The sequence below is a fragment of the Panicum hallii genome, chromosome 7 (genome assembly GCF_002211085.1).
Source record: "Panicum hallii strain FIL2 chromosome 7, PHallii_v3.1, whole genome shotgun sequence".
NCBI classification, from domain to species: Eukaryota; Viridiplantae; Streptophyta; class Magnoliopsida; order Poales; family Poaceae; genus Panicum; species Panicum hallii.
This window is the reverse complement of record NC_038048.1, coordinates 32364859-32383505: the sequence shown is the minus strand read 5'-3', so window position 1 is coordinate 32383505 and position 18647 is coordinate 32364859. Positions and strand designations below refer to the sequence as shown.

The following is an 18647-nucleotide window of genomic DNA, read 5'->3' as shown; positions in this document are numbered from 1 at the left end:
ACTCTGAACCAATCACCTTAATTTCAATGGTTATTAATTAACCAGGATTGTTCAGGAACAGGATCTAAACTCGCAATGCAAGGATGAAAGGGAAAGGAGCATCATGGAACTAGTGGAGTACTCGAATCAGCTGCGAATCTTCAAACGAGTTGATACTAGCTTGATGAGGTGATTGATCACCAACTACTACTACCGGCGGCAAAGGTGGAGCAAAGGATCCATGCATAAGAACTGTAAAGTGATAGGGTCCTGACCTGCGACATTGTGGGCTGTGTCACTGAAGCAGCAATCAAACGGCAGGCCACAACATGGTGGAATCCACAGGATGGTCGTCTTCGCTAAAGCGACAACTCATCGGCTAAACCGGTCCTGGAAAAGAAACCAACAACAGGAAGTGTGTATGCAGAGACTAAGGACTACTCAGGGTAGGCAAGATCGATGAAGAAGCTGTTGGCGCAATCAAACATCAAACACATATTCTGTCTGTCGCTGGTACTTGTAGTTTCAGTATTGGAGATTAGAGCTGACAGATCGGAGGCTTGAAGAATGAAAGCACAAGCTGGTGCTGGTCCTCACGATGCACTGACATACCAGCGGCAATGCCCTGTACTTGAACATAACGCATTCTAATGACCCTTGCTAGACGGATCCGGATCAAACAGCATGTTTAGGGGACCAAGAACATACCTTTATGGCTTTATCACGACAGAAGAATTAGAACATCCATCCAGGTAGGCCTGCGAGAGGTTGCGGATCGTTGGTGGTTACATTTGCGTTGCGCTTGAACATGTTGTTGGCGCCTCAGCCGGGTACTCCGTTGTCCCGCCTCCGTGGATTCCACCTCCGAGCCCCAGCGCGGCGAGTTTCAGCGCCGGAGCCGGCGCCTCCACGAACATCCTCAGAGATTCCAAGGCCCGCCGTGGTTTGGCCCACGCGAACATAGCAGCAGAGCCGGCCGGCCCGGCGATGGATGGAGGCCCGTTGAGCTGTTTTCGCGGGCCAAGGCTGCCGACATAGATGATTAAATAGTCTTCTTTATCCCCCTCAAAAAAAAATAGTCTTCTTTATATCCAAATCAAAAGGTCTGGCCTGCCATAAAAAAAGTTTGGACTACTCTGTCACTAAAAAAATGCAACTTGAGTCAAACAATTCCAGTTTTGACCAATTTATACAAAATAATATTAACATTTATATTACAAGATAAGTATTACTAGATTAATCATGTTTCATATTAAATTTATTTGGAAACATAAATGTTAGTAATTTGTTGTATAAATTTGGTCAAATCTAGAATTATTTGACTCCTCGAGAATCGAGAGTTGCATTCTTTTTAGAACGGAGGGAGTACTGCGATATGTAACATGTTAATGCCTTGTTGGCGAGAAGCAAGAAGGTGAAAAGGCTGGTAAACCGCATCATCGAGTCCCCAGTTTATCTGAGCATCTATCGCTTGCTTCATATCCTTAATCTCTAATAGCAGTTCTATCTTTTGTGTGTCTGAACCTTGCTGTCAAATTGGTGTCCCCAGTTTATCTGTACTGAGCCTATATGCTTTCAATTGAAGCAGAGCTTACCTCTTTCAAAACAATAGAAAGAGTTGTGCATGAGTGCCAATGTCCAGGGTTAGCTAAACTGGAACATTCAGTGTTCATCAAATGGGGACTGAAGTGGAACAAAATGAAAGCAAATTTGCACCAAGAGGAGCAACCTCTTTTTTATTTTTATTATTTATTAGGTGGAACGATCAACCAAGAACAGCGTGATACTCAGATACTCTGTTCTACCGTGGGATTGGGATCATTCGAATGTGATGGAGATGGGGCTTCTGACGGTGTGCTCGTCGGACACCCACCGGAGCGCGCCCTGCACCACCTTCGCCATACCCCTCTCCCCTCGCGACACGGACACCGTGAAGCTCTGCTCCTGGTTCGCCTTGGTGAACTGCAGCGAGCTCGGCGCGACGACCACCTCCACGCCCGACGGCAAGTCCACGTAGGGGTAGTACACCGCCAGAGCTTCCCCGACGTTCCTCGCCGTGCGGCGCACCACCACCGTGGCCGTGGAGTTCGACGCCGGCGGGAACGAGACCGAGATGGACGGGTAGTTCAGCACGTGGTCCGGGATCACCGTGACGGCCGAGCAGTCGACCGTGCGCCGCGCGATCACGGACACGAACCGGCTCGCGTAGATGCTGCAGAGGTGGCCGACGTAGTCGGCGGTGGCGATGTCGTAGACCAGGCCGGGGTCGACGGCCCTGTCCGGGTTGACGTGGCCGGCGCCCGTCGCGAAGAAGCTCGCCGGCTGGTGCTGCTCGTCGAGCATCGGGTTCCCGGAGAGGTCGTTGGGGTCGGCAGTTGTCATGATGGCGGACCTGATCGCCGCCGGTGACCAGTCCGGGTGCTTGCTCTTGACCAGCGCCGCGACACCGCTAAGGTGCGGCGTCGCCATGGACGTGCCGGAGTCGAAGTTGAAGGCCGGTCCGGAGCTCGACGACGACGAGGGGTCGACCTGGAACGGCCACGCCGCAAGTATGCTCACGCCGGGGCCCGTGACGTCGGGCTTCAGAATGCCGGGGACGCGCAGGCTGGGCCCGCGCGACGAGAAGGAAGCCATGACCGGGGCTGGCTTCGTGCCGAGGACGGTGCCCTGGAAGACGATCTTCGCCACCGGGTTCACCGCGGAGCTGATGTACTCCTTAATGGCCTCTCCGGCGGCGTAACTGACGTGCGATGCTGGAAGGGTGTGCGCGTCGGCAATCGTGCTGTAGCCATGAGAGAACTCATTGGCCATGATCATGCCGACACCTCCAGCTTGTTTCACCACGTCACCTTTCGCAACCCGGCCGGAGCCGCCGCCGCGGTAGCAGAGCACGATCTTGCCCTTGACGTCCAAGCCGTCCAGCGAGCCCTTGCCGCAGTACTGCGCACGGAATTTCCAGCTGGCGCCGGCGTAGACCAATGGGTAGAAGGCATCCACCGAGATGTCTGGCTGGTACACGGACTCGCCGTCGAACGAGAGGCCGTTCCCAAGGCGCACCTGGGCACCGATCAGACGGTCCACGGTGCCCGCCGCGACGGAGAGCATCCACGGCGCGTCGTTGTACAGCGTGCTGGCGCCCGGGCCGCTGTTGCCGGCGCCTATGCTGACGAGGACGCCCTTCTCGACGGCGCCGAACGTGGCGACGGCGAGGGGGTTCTCGTAGTACGGTACCTCCGGCCCGCCGCCGGCGATGGAGATGGAGAGGACGTCACAGCCGTCGCCCACGGCCGCGTCGATGCCGGCGAGTATGTCGGCGCCGCTGCACTCGCGGCCGCACACCTTGTATATGGCGACGTGGGCGCGGGGCGCGATCCCGGAGGCGGTGCCGCGGCCCTGGCCGAGCACCTGAGCGCCCGGCACGAGAGCCCCCGCCGCGGTGCTCGACGTGTGCGTGCCGTGCCCGGTCCCGTCGATCGGCGACGGGTCGGACTCGAAAGACCGCGCGCCTATGAGCTTGTTGTTGCACGCCGACCCGCTGAAGTCGCAGCGCCCCTTCCACCTCGCCGGCGGCGGCGGCATGCCGTCGCCGCTGTACGACGGGTGGTAGGGAAAGACGCCGCTGTCGGGGACGCCGACGATGACGCCGTCACCGAACCCTGAGGCGCTATGGTTCCCCGGGTTCGCGCCGTGCGGCACGTCCAGCCCGAGGAACCGAGGCGTGTACGTCGTCAGCAGCTGGTAAACCTCGCTCGGATGCGCCCAGAGGAACCCCGGCGCGGCGGACATGGCGTCGACCTCCCGGCGCGTCAGCTGGGCGGCGAAGCCGCTGGCGACGTGGTGGTACGCGTGGAGGAGCCGGCCGTCCTCCGGGAGGAACGACTGGTACCACGCCGTCCGGGCGTCGGCAGTGCCAAACACGTGGTTCTCGGCCGGTTGCACGTGCACGATGAACGTTCGGAGCTCATCATCGCCGGCTGGCAGCTCGATGAACGTCGGGGGCACGCCATCGCCGGCTATCAGCTCCTCGGCAACGGTTGGAGCAAGGAGAAGGAAGGGAATGAGAAGAATGCGGAGCAAGGATAGCTTGAAGCTTCCCATGGCTGCCGGCTTTCTGATATGGTGTGCGCCTGTATCCATGGCGGCCTTTTATACAAGAACAAGGCGCACGTGCGTGTTCACTCGTGGTTAAAGCCGTCAGGCTTTTCGACCATACTGTTCGTGTTATTAGCAAATTGATTAATTCCTACGATGTTTGCAAGGACGATAAGGCCGAGCCTAACCACATCGGCATGGATATGTAGTGAACCTTGCAGTGCAGAGCTGTGCTGCCTGTGATGCGATATGATGTTGCTCACGGGGTCGAAGGTAAGTAGTAATTAGGGGGTGCCTATCAAATTTTGCAAAAACAGTGACTAGATCCAATTTTCCGCCATATATGCAACCCGCAGCTCAACTCTATGCACCCATAAAGCTAGTGCACCTCTTCAATTTGCTCTAACTTTGCCCATGAGCAGTATGTATATACTGCGGGAGCTTAGCAAGGCGGCAACAGGAAAGATCTAGGAGGAGCAGGTTCTTCATCTAAGCTCCCGTGCTAAGCTCCTAGATCTTTTAGGGTTAGAAGAAGCAGGATTAGATCTGCTCCGTCTAATGCAAGAATGTATAAAGGTGACACTTTGACATACTGATCCGCAAATTAAATTGTGTGTGGAGAGCCTCCATAGCTTCTAATTCAGTCTCCTATATATATGCACTTGTTCCCTGTTATTCTTGAAGTAGAAGTGGTACAACACTCTGCCCTCTAGGAACCCATATTTTCAGATGTAAAATCGTGTCTAGTCGAAAGGGTACTGATAAGATGATTAGTCGTGATTAGTCGTTGACCTGCCCGATTAATTGAGCCTAATCGATCCTAGTCGTAGTCTAGTCGTCCTGTATATTCTAGGACCAATATCCTAGTCGAGCATATTGTTTAAAGCAAAATCAAGATAATGTTGATGGTCAGATTGTTACTAACTTAGTAATTTGTGAGTTTTGATTTGTGAAGTAGACTAAAAGAGAACTAGACTAGAGCTAAAACAAAAGCAAGATAGAGAAGATACACTTACCGTTAGGAAAAAAAATTTCAAACCAAATTCCGAACTCAAGAAGTCCCGGCTGCAGGATGGGCGGCCGGCGATGCGGACGGGCGGAAGCAGGGACGGGGGGCCGACGGCAGTTGCTACTGGGAGCTGAGCACAACACACACGGACACGAGACTGTACCTAACATCTAATGGGCCACCAAATTACTAGCCCAAAAGGCTAAAATCACCAATGGTCCAAAAGTTACCCAAACCATGCTGTAATCTAGTCGTCCCCACACTAATCGGATGACTAATCACAGTTAGTCAACAATTAGTCGGAAGACCAGGCATCTAGTCCATGTAGTCGCCTCGGTGGGCATTATCGATGCCATTGGACCGATAGGTAGTCGCCTCGGTGGGCGTTATCGATGCCGGCGGACCAATAAGTGCGATTAGTCGGACGACTTAAAAACATTGCTAGAACCACCCACGCCACCAAAACCTTTCAAGGGAGACCCACATGCATATCCCCAATTACATTTATACCCTCATGTCTTGTAAAAGTCTTACCCTAAAGATGTTATGGTTGGATGAGAAAGGTTTATAACACTACTACAGAAACGGTTTTTAGAGGTGGGTAAAACGATATTTGTAGGGGCGGATGCGGTACCCACCCCTGCTTCTCGCAGTTAAAAATAGCTATTTGCAGGAGCGAGTAATGTACCCGCCCCTAAAAATCCATTTCTAGGGCAGATCACCCCTAACCCGCTTCTAGAAATCGGTTTTCAGGGGCGGGTGAGCCCGTGGTCCGCCCTTGAAATGGGTTTCTAGAGGCGTGTTAGGGCATGATCCGTCCCTGAAAGTACCCTGACCGCCAAATAATTCACTGATTTCAATTTAAATTTTCAGAATCTATTATATACAAGCACATCACACTACATGGCCACATTACAAATGTTCAATTGCATGCATACATTACATCATCTAATGGATATTATTTACAAGCAAGTAGTACTTAATATAGTGAACATCGCCAATCTTGTACCCTAGGCTTTCATTAATAAAAAACAAAGCATGGATAAGTGCGCTTTCTTTTTCTTCACATCTACGAGGAAGTGCTTTGCCATAGATGGTGAACATTGGTTCCGCAGCATGAAATGAGGCAGATCGAATTTCAATAGAAGTCTGGTACAGGCCTTCCCAAGTACGGGGTGTACAGGCCTTCCCAAGTATGGGGTGTTCCAGACTCGTACCAGTGATAACTTGTCCATGACTTGATATAAAATAATCTTCAAACTCATCGCCGTGAAGGTGTTACCAAACATATCCTACGTGAAGGTGTTACCAAACATATCCTACAACGGAGATTCAAGACAAATATTATGAACTGCTTCACACAATCAAATAAAGTACAAATATATATACTTTTTCTTAAATTAATAAGGACTCGCACACCATGTTATTTTGATTTTTTTGTGCAAGTCTCTTACAGAAACTAACAATATCATGTTCATTTTGTTGAAGCACTTTAATTTTCAACCATGACAAGTCTGGAATAAGATAACCATACCTCTCAAGTTCTAAAAGGAAACCTTCCATGGCACTTTTTTCATAAGTCATCTGAATAGGTGATTCTTTACCACTAGCAACTATTGAAATCATGGTACCTAGATCTCCTCTTGTTGATATCTGAAAAAAGATTGTTAGTTTCTTGAACTCTTGGCGTTCCATGGTTTCCACCTAAGAAGGTGTACCACCTAGGCAATTTACTACCTCGGCAAGCCATGTAAACACATCGATCCGCTGCATTAGAGGTAATTTAATGTTAATAAGGATCAAACATTCTTAATAAGACAAAAGGATGAATCTTACTGTTTGTGGAGCTGGTACGGTTGCTTGAGAACATCGGGTCGGTCTAGTCCTGTTGACTCTGCTGAAAGTGATGCCAGGAGGGCGAGCCTCAGGCAAAGGGAAATCTTGATGTATCCACATGAAATTCACTAACTATACTAATTACACTAATTCACTATTCCTCATTTATATGAATAATATTCATTCACTAAAATAAAGTTAAATATAATGGCAAAATAAAAAGAAATTTCACTACAAATTCACATGTCACATTCACTTTCACATATTACAAACCACATATATTCACATTTTTTCACTTATACATTAACTAATTTACTAACTAATTCATTAATTTAAAAGAAAAATATTAAGAACTCACCTGCTGCTAGATCCAGAGGTGCACGACAGACGGTCCGAATTCATTAACTTATAAAAAATGACATCTTTGAAATGAAAAAATAGAACTTACTAATTCAATCAATATCGAATACACTTCTCAATTCTTAACTACTTCACTAGATAATTTACTAACTCACATTCACTAACTCACAATCACTAATTCACTTACCAACAAAAATAATACTTTCGCAAATTCACATTCTCAATACTTTCATTTACTACTCCTTATATACATGAATAATATTCATTGACTGAAAAAAATAAAAAAGAACCTTGCCGGAGCTCGGGCGCCATGGAAGGGAGGAGGAGGAGGGAGGAGGGGATGGCCGCTGTCGAGGGAAGGAGAGGCCTGCGTGCACGGCCGGGGAGGAGCTCGAGAGCCGGCGAGGTGGCGGTGCACACGGTGTGGAGGAGGGGGGCGGCGGGCAAAGCAGATCGGCGCTATGGTGCAGCGGCAGCGCGGGGTGCTCGGCCCGTGGGACCTCGGGCGCCGACTGGGCCGCGTGCGGAGGATGGCGGCGCGAGGAGGAGGGCCTGCCGTAGCGAGATCTGTGCGGCAGCGTGTGGCCCGGCTGCAGGGAGAGCAGAGGGGAGGCGCGCGGTGGCGGGGAGGCCTAGCCGCGGGGAGGAGGAGCGCCGGCGGGCCGGAGGAATGGCGGCGTCGGTGGGGAAAGGCGCGGTGGCGAGGAGAGGAGGCCGGTCCAAATTTTGGTAGCCTGAACGGCGTCCGCGTGCAAATGCTAAATTTGGCTAAGTCCCGGCCTCCTCCTTTGAATATATAGGAGCGATTTTGAGAGACGGGTGGTAGCATCATCCGCCCCTACAAATTGATTTTTAGGGACGGGTGGGGCGTCACCCGCCCTTGGAAATCGCCCTTGGAAATCTATTTGTAGGGGCGGGTGATGCCCCCACCCGCCCCTACAAATAATTTTTAAACTTATTTTATAAATTCAATTAATTCCAAAGAAATAGTAAAATACATAAGAAAAAGTGAAATTTGTACCCTAAGTCTATTGTGATGTATAGAACTACAGAAAAATATGGAAACAATATTTCAGTATATATAACTGTTAAGAATGGGGAAACCACAATGTATAGCTCATCCACACTACTATCTCATGCAACTCAAGCCATAATTTGTGGTTTCCACACTCTTAAGCAATATATATCCTGAAATGTGCTTGCACCCGCCCCTAGAAATCTTTTTCAATTTTATACTGAAAATTGAATTAATTCAAAAAATATAGCAAAGCACATCCAAAAAAGGTGAAAATTTTACCTTAAGGCTATTATCACCTATAGAACTAGAAAAAATGTGACAACTATATTTTAGTGTACAGAATGGTTAAGAGTGTTGAAATAATAATGTAGAATTCTCCTATCTCATACAACTTAAGCCATACTCAATGATTTACACACTCTCAATTTTTTTATGTGGTTTGTTATTTTTCTGATTTAATTGAATTTTCGTAGCCAACTTTGTAGGGGTGAGTGGCGTCCTCACCCGCCCTTGAAAATGAGCCCCAATTTTAGGGGCGGGTGACGTCATCACCCACCATTTTCAGGGGCGGCCACAAATGCATTTTCAGGGCAGATCGGTTCTACAAATGCTCTTTGCAGGAGCGGGGTACATTTTGACCCGCCCTCTATAAAAAAAGAAGGCATCGTTTTTTTATAGTGTAAGTTGGTTTCAGTTTTGCAGAGCTAGCTATATGGTATCAAACATGAGCCAACATTTGGGCTGCTAAAACATTATCTGGTATTTTACCTACCTCAATTTTGGCAGCGATGATTTGATGAAACAAAACATGCTCGTTTACTTGTTCAAGTTATGCAAGATTTTGCCACCATTTGTCCCGTCAATGAAATTTCTTGCAAGACAAACAATATCTGGCACTCTTTTCCATTTTAGAGCCTTTTTCTTAACAAAAGGATTCTTCTCACTTTATATTTGCTTGGGAAACAGCCCTACTATATTTGTGTGTCAAGCATAAAACAGGATACAAGTTGCATTGTAACAACATATTAGTAGCAAGACCAACTGCGGTGTCCATGAAGACAATATCAAAAATTGTCCCCCCAATCATGTTGCTTGAGTAGTAAGGGTGTGTTCGTTTCCTGGGGTCTAAATTTTAGAGGGGTCACATCAAAGAGAATCTTATCATTTAGAAGTATTAAATAAAGTCTAATTACAAAACTAATTGCAGAACCCCAGTGCTAATTCGCGAGACGAATCTAATGAGGTATATTAGTCTATGATTAGTGGATGATTACTGTAGCATCACTGTGGCAGATTATGGATTAATTAGGCTCATTAAATTTGTCTCGCGAATTAGCACCCAGCTGTGAAAAAGTTTTATAAACAGATTTTATTTAATATTTCTAAATAGTAAGATTCTCTTTGATACGATGGGTCTAAAGTACTTTAGAGGGTAGAAAACGAACAGAGCCTAGCCTCCCTGCGTAAACCTTCTTGTCGAAGAGAACGAATCACTTTCAGCGTACCCCGGGTCGCTCCTAGGCCCTAGCCAGAAAAATGAGCGCCGATTCTAGTTGGATTGGATCCTGGACCAGCTCACGCCGGATGAGCTCAATCCGCCAACGAACCAAACGTGCCGTTCATCTTCATTCTGACGAAGAAGTTTTGTCTTCGTCCTCCGAATAATACACCATCATCACTCTCGGCTACCGTCGCCGGGGGAGATGGTAGTGCTGTGCGGTGGCCCGCCGCCGACTGAGCATCCATCCATCCGACTCCAGGCTAAGCTTGTAACTTTGTTGCAGAGCGACTGGGCCCTCTCCTTCCGACGACAGCATGTCAGCATCACGGCGATAGACAGATCACCTCGCACGACAGTTACGGCGGGGCGAGACGAGACGAGACGAGAGGACCGGTGGTCCTGGGCCGTAGCTCTCGCTGGAGGCCCTGCCAAGAAAAATGGCTCAGCCGACCCGAAACGGCTCGGCCACACACGTCGTCCTTCCTGGGCTCTCTCTTTCCCTCACTCTCATGGGCCACACTAGCTAGTCGTCCCGGTGAATTTTTCCTCTGGATGGCGGGGAGCAGAGGCCGACGACGGATGGGTGGTCGTCACTGTTCAATATTGATTGTTCCCCGCGGTCGCGGTCACCGGCGGCGACGCGTGCAGCACGAGGAGGAAAGGAACCGCGCGCCGAGAGGAACCGCACCCTCTGGCATGGCGCGCGGACAGCCCGTCGAGGTGACGATGACGAGGTCCCGCCGCGGTCAGCTAGCCGCGCGGCGAAGCCGCTGGCGACGTGGTGGTACGCCGTGGAGGAGCCGGGCGTCCTCCGGGAGGAGCGACCACGACCGGTTCCACGCCGTCCGGTCCTCGTGGCTATGGCGAAGACGGGGTTCTCCTGCGACCTGTGGCTGCATGCACGTGGACGATGAACGTGCGGAGATCGTCATCGCCGCCGGGCGCCGGTCAGCTCCTCGGCAACGCTTGCAGCGACGAGCTAGAAGAAAGGGGAAGAAAAATAGGAAGACCTCAGGAGAGCTTGGTGCATTCCACGGCTAGTTTAGTCTCTAAAAGGTTCGTACAAGTAAATGTGTGAGTGTGCATATGAGCAGATGCATCTATACTGATTTGTATCTGGAATTAGAGGGAGAAGGTTTCTGATTAAATAAGTAAAACTGAAACTACCCATGTATATATTCTGATGATCTCACTAATCATCATCGCAATCGAGCAATTACATGTTTAGAGAAGTTCAAATCTCAAAGATCGCTCCTACTTTAATTTTGATTGAGTAGTGCGTGAGTGCCACTGGTAGTGGGGCACGAAGAAGGAACAACCTATTTTTTTTGGTGGAAGGATCATTCAAATGTGATGGAGATGGGGCTTCTGACGGTGTGCTTGTCGGACACCCACCGAAGCGCTCCCTGCACCACCTTCGCCGTGCCACTCTTCCCTCGCCACACGGACACCGTGAAGCTCTGCTCCTGGTTCACCTCCGTGAACCGCAGCGAGCTCGGCGCGACGTGCACCAAGCCCGCCGGCAGGTCCACGTAGGGGTAGTACACCGCCGGCGCCTCCCCGACGTTCCTCGCCGTGCGGCGCACCACCACCGCCGGGCCGGCCGTGGAGTTCCACGCCGGCGGAAACGAGACCGAGATGGACGGGTAGTTCAGCGCGTGGTCCGGGATTACCGTGACCGCCGAGCAGTCCACCGCGCGCCGCGCGATCACGGACACGTCCTGGCTCGCGTAGATGCTGCAGAGGAAGCCGACGTACTCGGCGGGATCGATGTCGTAGACCAGGCCGGGGTCGACGGCCCTGTCCGGGTTGACGTGGCCGGCGCCCGTCGCGAAGAAGTCGGCCGGCAGATGCTGCTCGTTCAGGATCGGATTCCCGGAGCGGTCGATGGGATCGGCGGTTGTCACGATGGCGGACCTGATCGCCGCCGGAGACCAGTTCGGGTGCTTGCTCTTGATCAGCGCCGCGACGCCGCTGAGGTGCGGCGTCGACATGGACGTGCCGGAGACGAAGTTGAAGGTCGCTCCGAGGTCCGCGGTCGCCGCCGAAGGGCCGACCTGGAACGGCCACGCTGCCAGTACACTCACGCCGGGCCCGGTGATGTCGGGCTTCAAAATGCCGGGGTTGTGGAGGCTGGGCCCGCGTGAAGAGAATGAAATGATGGCCGGGGCCGGCGACGTGCCAAGGACCGTGCCCTGGAAGACGATCTGCGCCACTGGGTTCGCCGTGGAGTTGATGTACTTCTTGATGGCCACTCCGGCGGCGTAGCTGACGTGCGACGCTGGGAGGACGTGCGCGTCGGCAAGCGTGCTGTAGCCATCAGGGAACTCGTTGGCCATGATCATGCCGACACCTCCGACTCGTTTCACCTCGGAACCTTTCTCAATCCGCCCGACTCCATTGCCACGGTCGCAGAACACGATCTTGCCCTTGAAGTCGAAGCCGTCCAGCGAGCCGTTGCCGCAGAACCGCGCGTCGGGTGCAAAGCTGGCGCCCGCGTAGACCAACGGGTAGAAGACGGCTGCCGAGATGTCCGGCTGGTACAAGGACTCGCCGTCGAACGAGAGGCCGTTCCCGAGGCGAACCTGGGCACCGATCGAACGGTCCACGGTGCTCGCCGCGACGGTGAGCATCCACGGCGCGTCGTTGAAGAGCGTGCTGGCGTTGGGGCCGCTGTTGCCGGCTCCGATGCTGACGAAGACGCCCTTCTCTACGGCGCCGAACGTGCCAATGACGAGGCTAGTTTTGTAGAACGGCACCGCTGGCCCGCCGGCGGCGAGGGATATCGAGAGGACGTCACAGCCGTCGCCCACGGCGGCGTCGATGCCGGCGAGCATGTCGGCGGCGGTGCACTCGTCGCCGCACACTTTGTACATGGCGACGTGCGCGCGGGGCGCGATCCCGGAAGCGGTGCCGAGGCCTTGGCCGAGGACCTGGGCGCCCGGCACGACAGCGCCCGCCGCGGTGCTCGACGTGTGCGTGCCGTGCCCGTCCTCGTCGAGCGGCGAAGGGTTGGACTCGAAGGACCGCGCGCCAATGAGCTTGTTGTTGCACGCCGAGCCGTTGAAGTCGCAGCGCCCCTTCCACCTGGCCGGCGGCGGCGGCACGCCCTCGCCGCTGTACGACGGGTGGTAGGGGAAGACGCCGGTGTCGAGCACGCCGATGATGACACCGTCGCCGAACCCTGAAACACTATGGTTTCTCGCGCTCACGCCCTGTGGCACGTCCAGTCCGAGGAACCGGGGCGTGTGCGTCGTCAGCAGCTGATAGATCTCGTTCGGCTCCGCCGCGAGGAACCCTGGGGCGGCGGACATCGCGTCGAGCTCCCGGCGCGTCAGCCGTGCGGCGAAGCCGCTGGCGACGTGGTGATACGCGTGGAGGAGCCGGCCGTCCTCTGGGAGGAACGACCTGTACCACGCTGCCTGATCGTCGGCCGTGCCGAACACCTGATTCTCGGCCGGCTGAACGTGCACGATGAACGTCTGGAGCTCATCGTCGCCGGCTGGCAGCTCCTCGGCAACGATTGAAGCAAGGAGAACGATGGGAATTACAATGCGGAGCAAGGATAGCTCGAAGCTTTCCATGGCTGCCGGCTTGCTCTGATGTTGTGTAGGCATGGTGGACTTTTGTACAAGATTAACGTGCGTTGTATCTCATTGTTAAAACCGGCAAGAGCTTTTCCATATTGATTAAGCCGTACAAGGCCGGCGATTTTCTGTGGCAGTAGAAAAAGGAGCATTGGGAGCCATGCCGATGGTGGGAGATGTTTTTGAGGACGAGAAGACTGAGTCTCTGATATGGACACGGGGGTGAACAGCTGCCTGTGGTTGATCTGATGCTGGCCGTGAGCATGTAGCATGGGAGCCTAGTAGCAAGATTGCAACAGGAAAGATCCAGGGGAGCATATATTATGGGTGCGTTTGATTTTTGCCTGAAGTGACTTGGACGAATTCATATTAGTTGTAACCATTTCTAATAACCCTAGAAACATTTGCCCGAAGTGAAGAAAAATTCATCTAAACACTAGAACATTTAGTATCGTTACTGAAATATCCATTGCGTGCATTTTCAGCACATCTTTTAGTTTCATTTCTATCCCAGACTCTGATTTTGATGATTATTTTTCCTAACAAGTAACTCATGATGATTTTAGTGAAAGGATCTAGGCCTGACTGATCAAGTATTAGCCGTCATGAACTGCTGACAAGAAACATTTCATGTCGACTTGCCATTAATAGCCCGGTTGTTTCGTGACGGCTTGCCAGCAGGAATGTTTTGTTTTCAGGTAGTGTACAACTTGACCTAGAAATCTTGAATTTCATATTTACTTAAAACAAATTTGAAATCTGGGCTCAAATCCAACTAAATTGCTTCTGTCATATTTGGCTTCGAAGGCTTATGTCCTGGATGGACTTCTCTTGTTCTTCACTTCCCCCTTTTGTATATACTCCCGAAAGTCCATCACTTGCATCCGAGATGATAAATCTCGTATAATAGCAAATATGGACAGTTTTGTTGGCGATGATGTCATTCAACCACCAAAATTGCACTTCTTACTACTTCCAAACCCAGCCAGCTAAGTTTTTTTTGTCTCGGGCAAACACATAAAATTAGCAGCAAAACAAACAAATTAGATATCAAAATAAGATGTACTCCCAACAAACAGCAGTCTCCAAAAGGCTTGTCGGTACATATAGACAGGGGTACCTTCTACTAGTGTATCTAGTCCGAGGGGTACGAGATTATCCGTAACCTCGCACTAAGCTTCTGGGAGACAGGGCGTAAGGCCCGGGCCTGACACCTGGGGACACGGTCTCCGGACCTCCCCTCACGTACTAGCAGATCCGGTGCCTCCACGTGCCCGGAAGGACAAAGTGCTCAGGAACGGCTACCACGGGTCCGGACCACCGGGATGGTCTTGGGCCTCCACGTGTGGAAGCCGGACCCCTAGGGGGCCTAAGCGCCTGGGCCAGTCAGGGGGGCCCGGACCTCCCATCCCACCTGGGAGGGGGTCCGGTGCCGCCACGTGCCCCTGAGGAAGCGGCCGCTAAACCAGCACCGCCACGTGTCCGGTGGATTCCAGCCTTCTGTAAGAAGCTAGCCCAACTACCACATTAAATGCGGGTGGTTGGGGTGCGCGCGCCCAAGACAGGGCATGGGCTGCCCTTGGACACATTGGGCAGGTACGGGCGACACCACGGTAAGCCCACCAGTTACCGAGGCGGCGCGTCACATCATAGTGCCGCGTGTGTGGGCAAGGGACGTATGGTCACATCACAGCGCCGCGCGCGTGGGCAAAGAGTTATTATGACCTGTTGCAGGAAGGCGTGCGCTGCAACAGTGCGTAAAGGCTACATCACGGCAGGTCAGTATAGCCCTTTCGCCTATCAGCGGGAGCTGACAATAAATCGACAGCACGACTCCCTCTACGCATGTCAGCGGCAGCAGACCCTATGTTAGCAAGACAGCATAAGACCATATCCAGACAGAGGATACGCACGGAGGCTGATGAGGAAGATCTCCGGATCTGAGGCATTTAAGGCTCTGATGTGTACGTTATTTAATATGTCGCCGGGTCCACCTGTCGAGGCCCTGCTCAGTGTACGCTCTCCGCTTGAGCCTATAAAAGGGAGAGCGCGCATGTCAGAATACAAGTTTTACAGACAAAGAAACTCACACACACACAAAGATTCACACCCACGCAAGGTCAGGAGTTCCTCCTCTAAACCTACAAGCTATACATCACACAGTGGACGTAGGGTATTACGCTCCGGCGGCCTGAACCACTCTAAACCTGTGTGTGCTTCTCGTGTTCATACGCCTCTAGATCGAGCATTTCTTGGCTACCCCCAAACTCATCCTAAGCTAGGATTAGGCGGGTGCACTCTGCCACCCGGCTGGAGAAATTCTTTAACATTTGGCGCGCCAGGTAGGGGGAAGTTTGGTTGCGCTTGATCGAAGGCTCGTGATCACAATGCCACGGGTAGTCGAGCACCATGACCACCCAATGGGGGAGAATGTAGCGTCATCCGCGCCGCATGCCTCTCGCCATCTTCCATCGAGGGCTGCGGCGCGTGTTGCGCCGCAGCGTGCTGCAGAGCAGGCTTCCAAGGCCTCAACGTAGCCCGCACCGAACGGGCCGTTGGTGGCTGCCAGGGAGCTACTCCACAACCCGCCAAATCCGGCGGCCTCGCCCGACGTGCTGAGGCAATGGCGTGATGACGTCGACCGCCTCCTCAACTTGGCACAGGTCACCCCAGGCTCAGCGGAGGGATCTGCGTCCAGGCAGCGTCACCGTCAGGGCAACGCATCCGGCTCTGTGCACTCCCCAACAGTGAGGAGTGCACGGACCGAAGACCTGCAGGCGGAACTCAACTGCAGGCGTGCGGGAGAGGACGCCCGTGTCACCATGGAGCGGGCGCGTGAGCGCCGGCTCAACATCAAGGGTCGGAACCTCGAGGCCGAGCTCGACGCGGCTGTACCGAAGTCGCAGGGACACGTCCAGGCCCCGGTGGCTGGGGTGGGCTGCGCAGCGCTCGCAGACCACCTCCGAGCGGTGGCCTAACCATCCAAGTTTTGGCCCCACCTACTAGAAAAGTATGACGGGTCTAGCAACCCGTCAGAATTCCTGCAGGTCTACATCACCGCCATCACAGCGGCTGGGGGTAACGACGCCGTAATGGCAAGTTACTTCCACGTGGTCTTGACCGGGCCAGTCCGGACTTGGCTCATGAATCTCACCCCGGGATCCATCCAATCTTGGGGAGAGCTCTGTGCGTTGTTCTCGGCGAACTTCGCCAGCGCATACCAGCAGCACGGCGTGGAGGCCCACGCTGTGAGGCAGCAACCCCGGGAAACCCTCCGGGCCTTCATCTCCCACTTCACCAAGGTACGTGGAACCATTCCACGTATTTCCGATGCATCTATTATCACGGTTTTCTGACAAGGGGCCCGTCATGAGAAGATGTTGGAGAAGCTGGCGACTCATCAAGTGAAAACCGTCACCACCTTATTTGCCTTGGCGGACAAGTGCGCCTGGGCTGCTGAGGGCCGTGCATGGCACTCAGCCCCTCAAGGATGGCCCACCCAGACGGGGTGCTCCAGTGTCGCTGCCCCTGTGGCAGCAAGAAGAAGAATAAGAAGAACCGTGGCGCAAACAAGCCGCAGACTAGAGCTCCGGGGGCCAGAACGCGCGCGGCAAACCTCCGCGCCAGCAGCGCAGCGACCCCTGGGTCGTGCCCTATTCATCCTGGAGCCTGTCACAGCGCCTCCGAATGTCGCGAGATCTTGAAGCTCGCGGAGCGCGTCAGCAAGAGGCGCGAGCAGGCCTCCAACGATGACTCCTCCCCGCCGCGGCGGTCTGGCAAGGAGAAGGTCTCCGACGCCGACGCTGCCGCGGCGGAGAAGGAGTTGGGGTACCAAACCCCAAAGAAGGACCTTAAGGGCCTCTACCACCAGTCTGACCCCATGTCCGGAGGCGACGAGCGCTGCAAGAAGCTGTATGTCATGTACGGCGGCAGCTCGGAGCTCGTCTCCCGGCGAGACATCAAGACCCTTCGCCGGGAAGTTTTCTTGGTGAAGCCAGGGGCACCGAAAGCGGCAGCCCACCAACGGTGGAGGAGCACCACCATCTCCTTCGGGCCATCTGACTGCCCGGAGAACATGGCGGGGGCTGGGGTGCTACCACTTGTTACCACCCCCGCCATCGCCAACATCAAGCTCCACCACGTGCCGATCGACGGAGGCGCCGGTCTCAACGTCATCATCTATGCAGCATTCAAGCAGTTGCAGATCCCGGAGTCCAAACTGGACCCATCTCGCCCATTCTCCGGAGTGGGCCCACATCCTGTCTACCCGGTGGGGACCATCTCCCTGCCGGTCATGTTCGGGACCGAGGAAAACTTTCGCACAGAGAACGTACAGTTCGATGTTGCGGAAGTCAACCTCCCATTCAATGCCATCATTGGCAGGCCGACTCTGTACCGGGTCATGGCCGTTGCCCATTATGGGTATCTGGTCCTCAAGATGCCGTCCTCTGCAGGAATCCTCACCATGCAGGGCGACCTGACCGCTGCTATAACGGCAATTGAGAAGCTGCATGCACTGGCAGCGGGCCTCGCCCCGGCTGCCAGCACAGGGGGGTCCGAGACCTCATCCTCACGCGCTAGGGCACCCACCAGGGCGCCCAAAGTTCGTCTGTCTGATATGGATGACATCCCCGTGAAAACCATCCAGGTTGGAGCGGAGCCCTCCCAGACCACCCGCATTGGGGGGAACCTGGGAGAGATATAGGAAAGCGCGCTCATCGCCTTCCTCCGGACAAATGTCGACGTGTTCGCCTGGGAGCCGCCACCGATGCCCGGGATCCACAGGGAGGTGATTGAGCATCATCTGAAGATCCACCCCGATGCCAAGCCGGTGCGACAAAAGCCACGAAAGCAGTCCATCGAGCGGCAGAACTTCATCCGTGAAGAGGTCCGCAAGCTGCTACAAGCTGGTTTCATCGAAGAGGTCCACCACCCCGAGTGGATGGCCAATCCGGTCATCATCCCAAAGGCCAACGGGAAGCTTCGGATGTGCATCGACTACACCAACCTCAACAAGGCATGTCCAAAAGATCCCTATCCACTTCCACGTATAGATAAAATTGTAGATTCCACCTCCGGGTGTGACTTGCTATCCTTCATAGATGCCTATTCTGGTTTTCATCAAATTAAAATGGCTAAGGCAGATAGGGAGCATACATCTTTTATAACAGTGGATGGTATTTATTGCTATGTTGTAATGCCATATGTACTGCTTAATGCCTTGCCCACCTTTGCTTGCGCAATGAACATTACATTAGGTGGCTT

The 18647-nt window shown here is 53.2% G+C and overlaps 2 protein-coding genes across 2 annotated transcripts; both read right to left on the bottom strand.

The window, feature by feature from the left end:
- Positions 1-1678: 1678 nt before the first annotated feature.
- Positions 1679-4116, bottom strand: LOC112900093 (subtilisin-like protease SBT1.7). Its single transcript, XM_025968827.1, has one exon. It carries the CDS (start codon positions 4114-4116, stop codon positions 1798-1800), a length of 2319 nt encoding a protein of 772 aa, XP_025824612.1. The 3' UTR covers positions 1679-1797.
- A 6788-nt stretch (positions 4117-10904) lies between these two features.
- LOC112901713 (subtilisin-like protease SBT1.7) lies at positions 10905-13703 on the bottom strand. The gene has a single exon (XM_025970683.1). It carries the CDS (start codon positions 13410-13412, stop codon positions 11136-11138), a length of 2277 nt encoding a protein of 758 aa, XP_025826468.1. The 5' UTR covers positions 13413-13703; the 3' UTR covers positions 10905-11135.
- Between the last annotated feature and the right edge of the window lie 4944 nt (positions 13704-18647).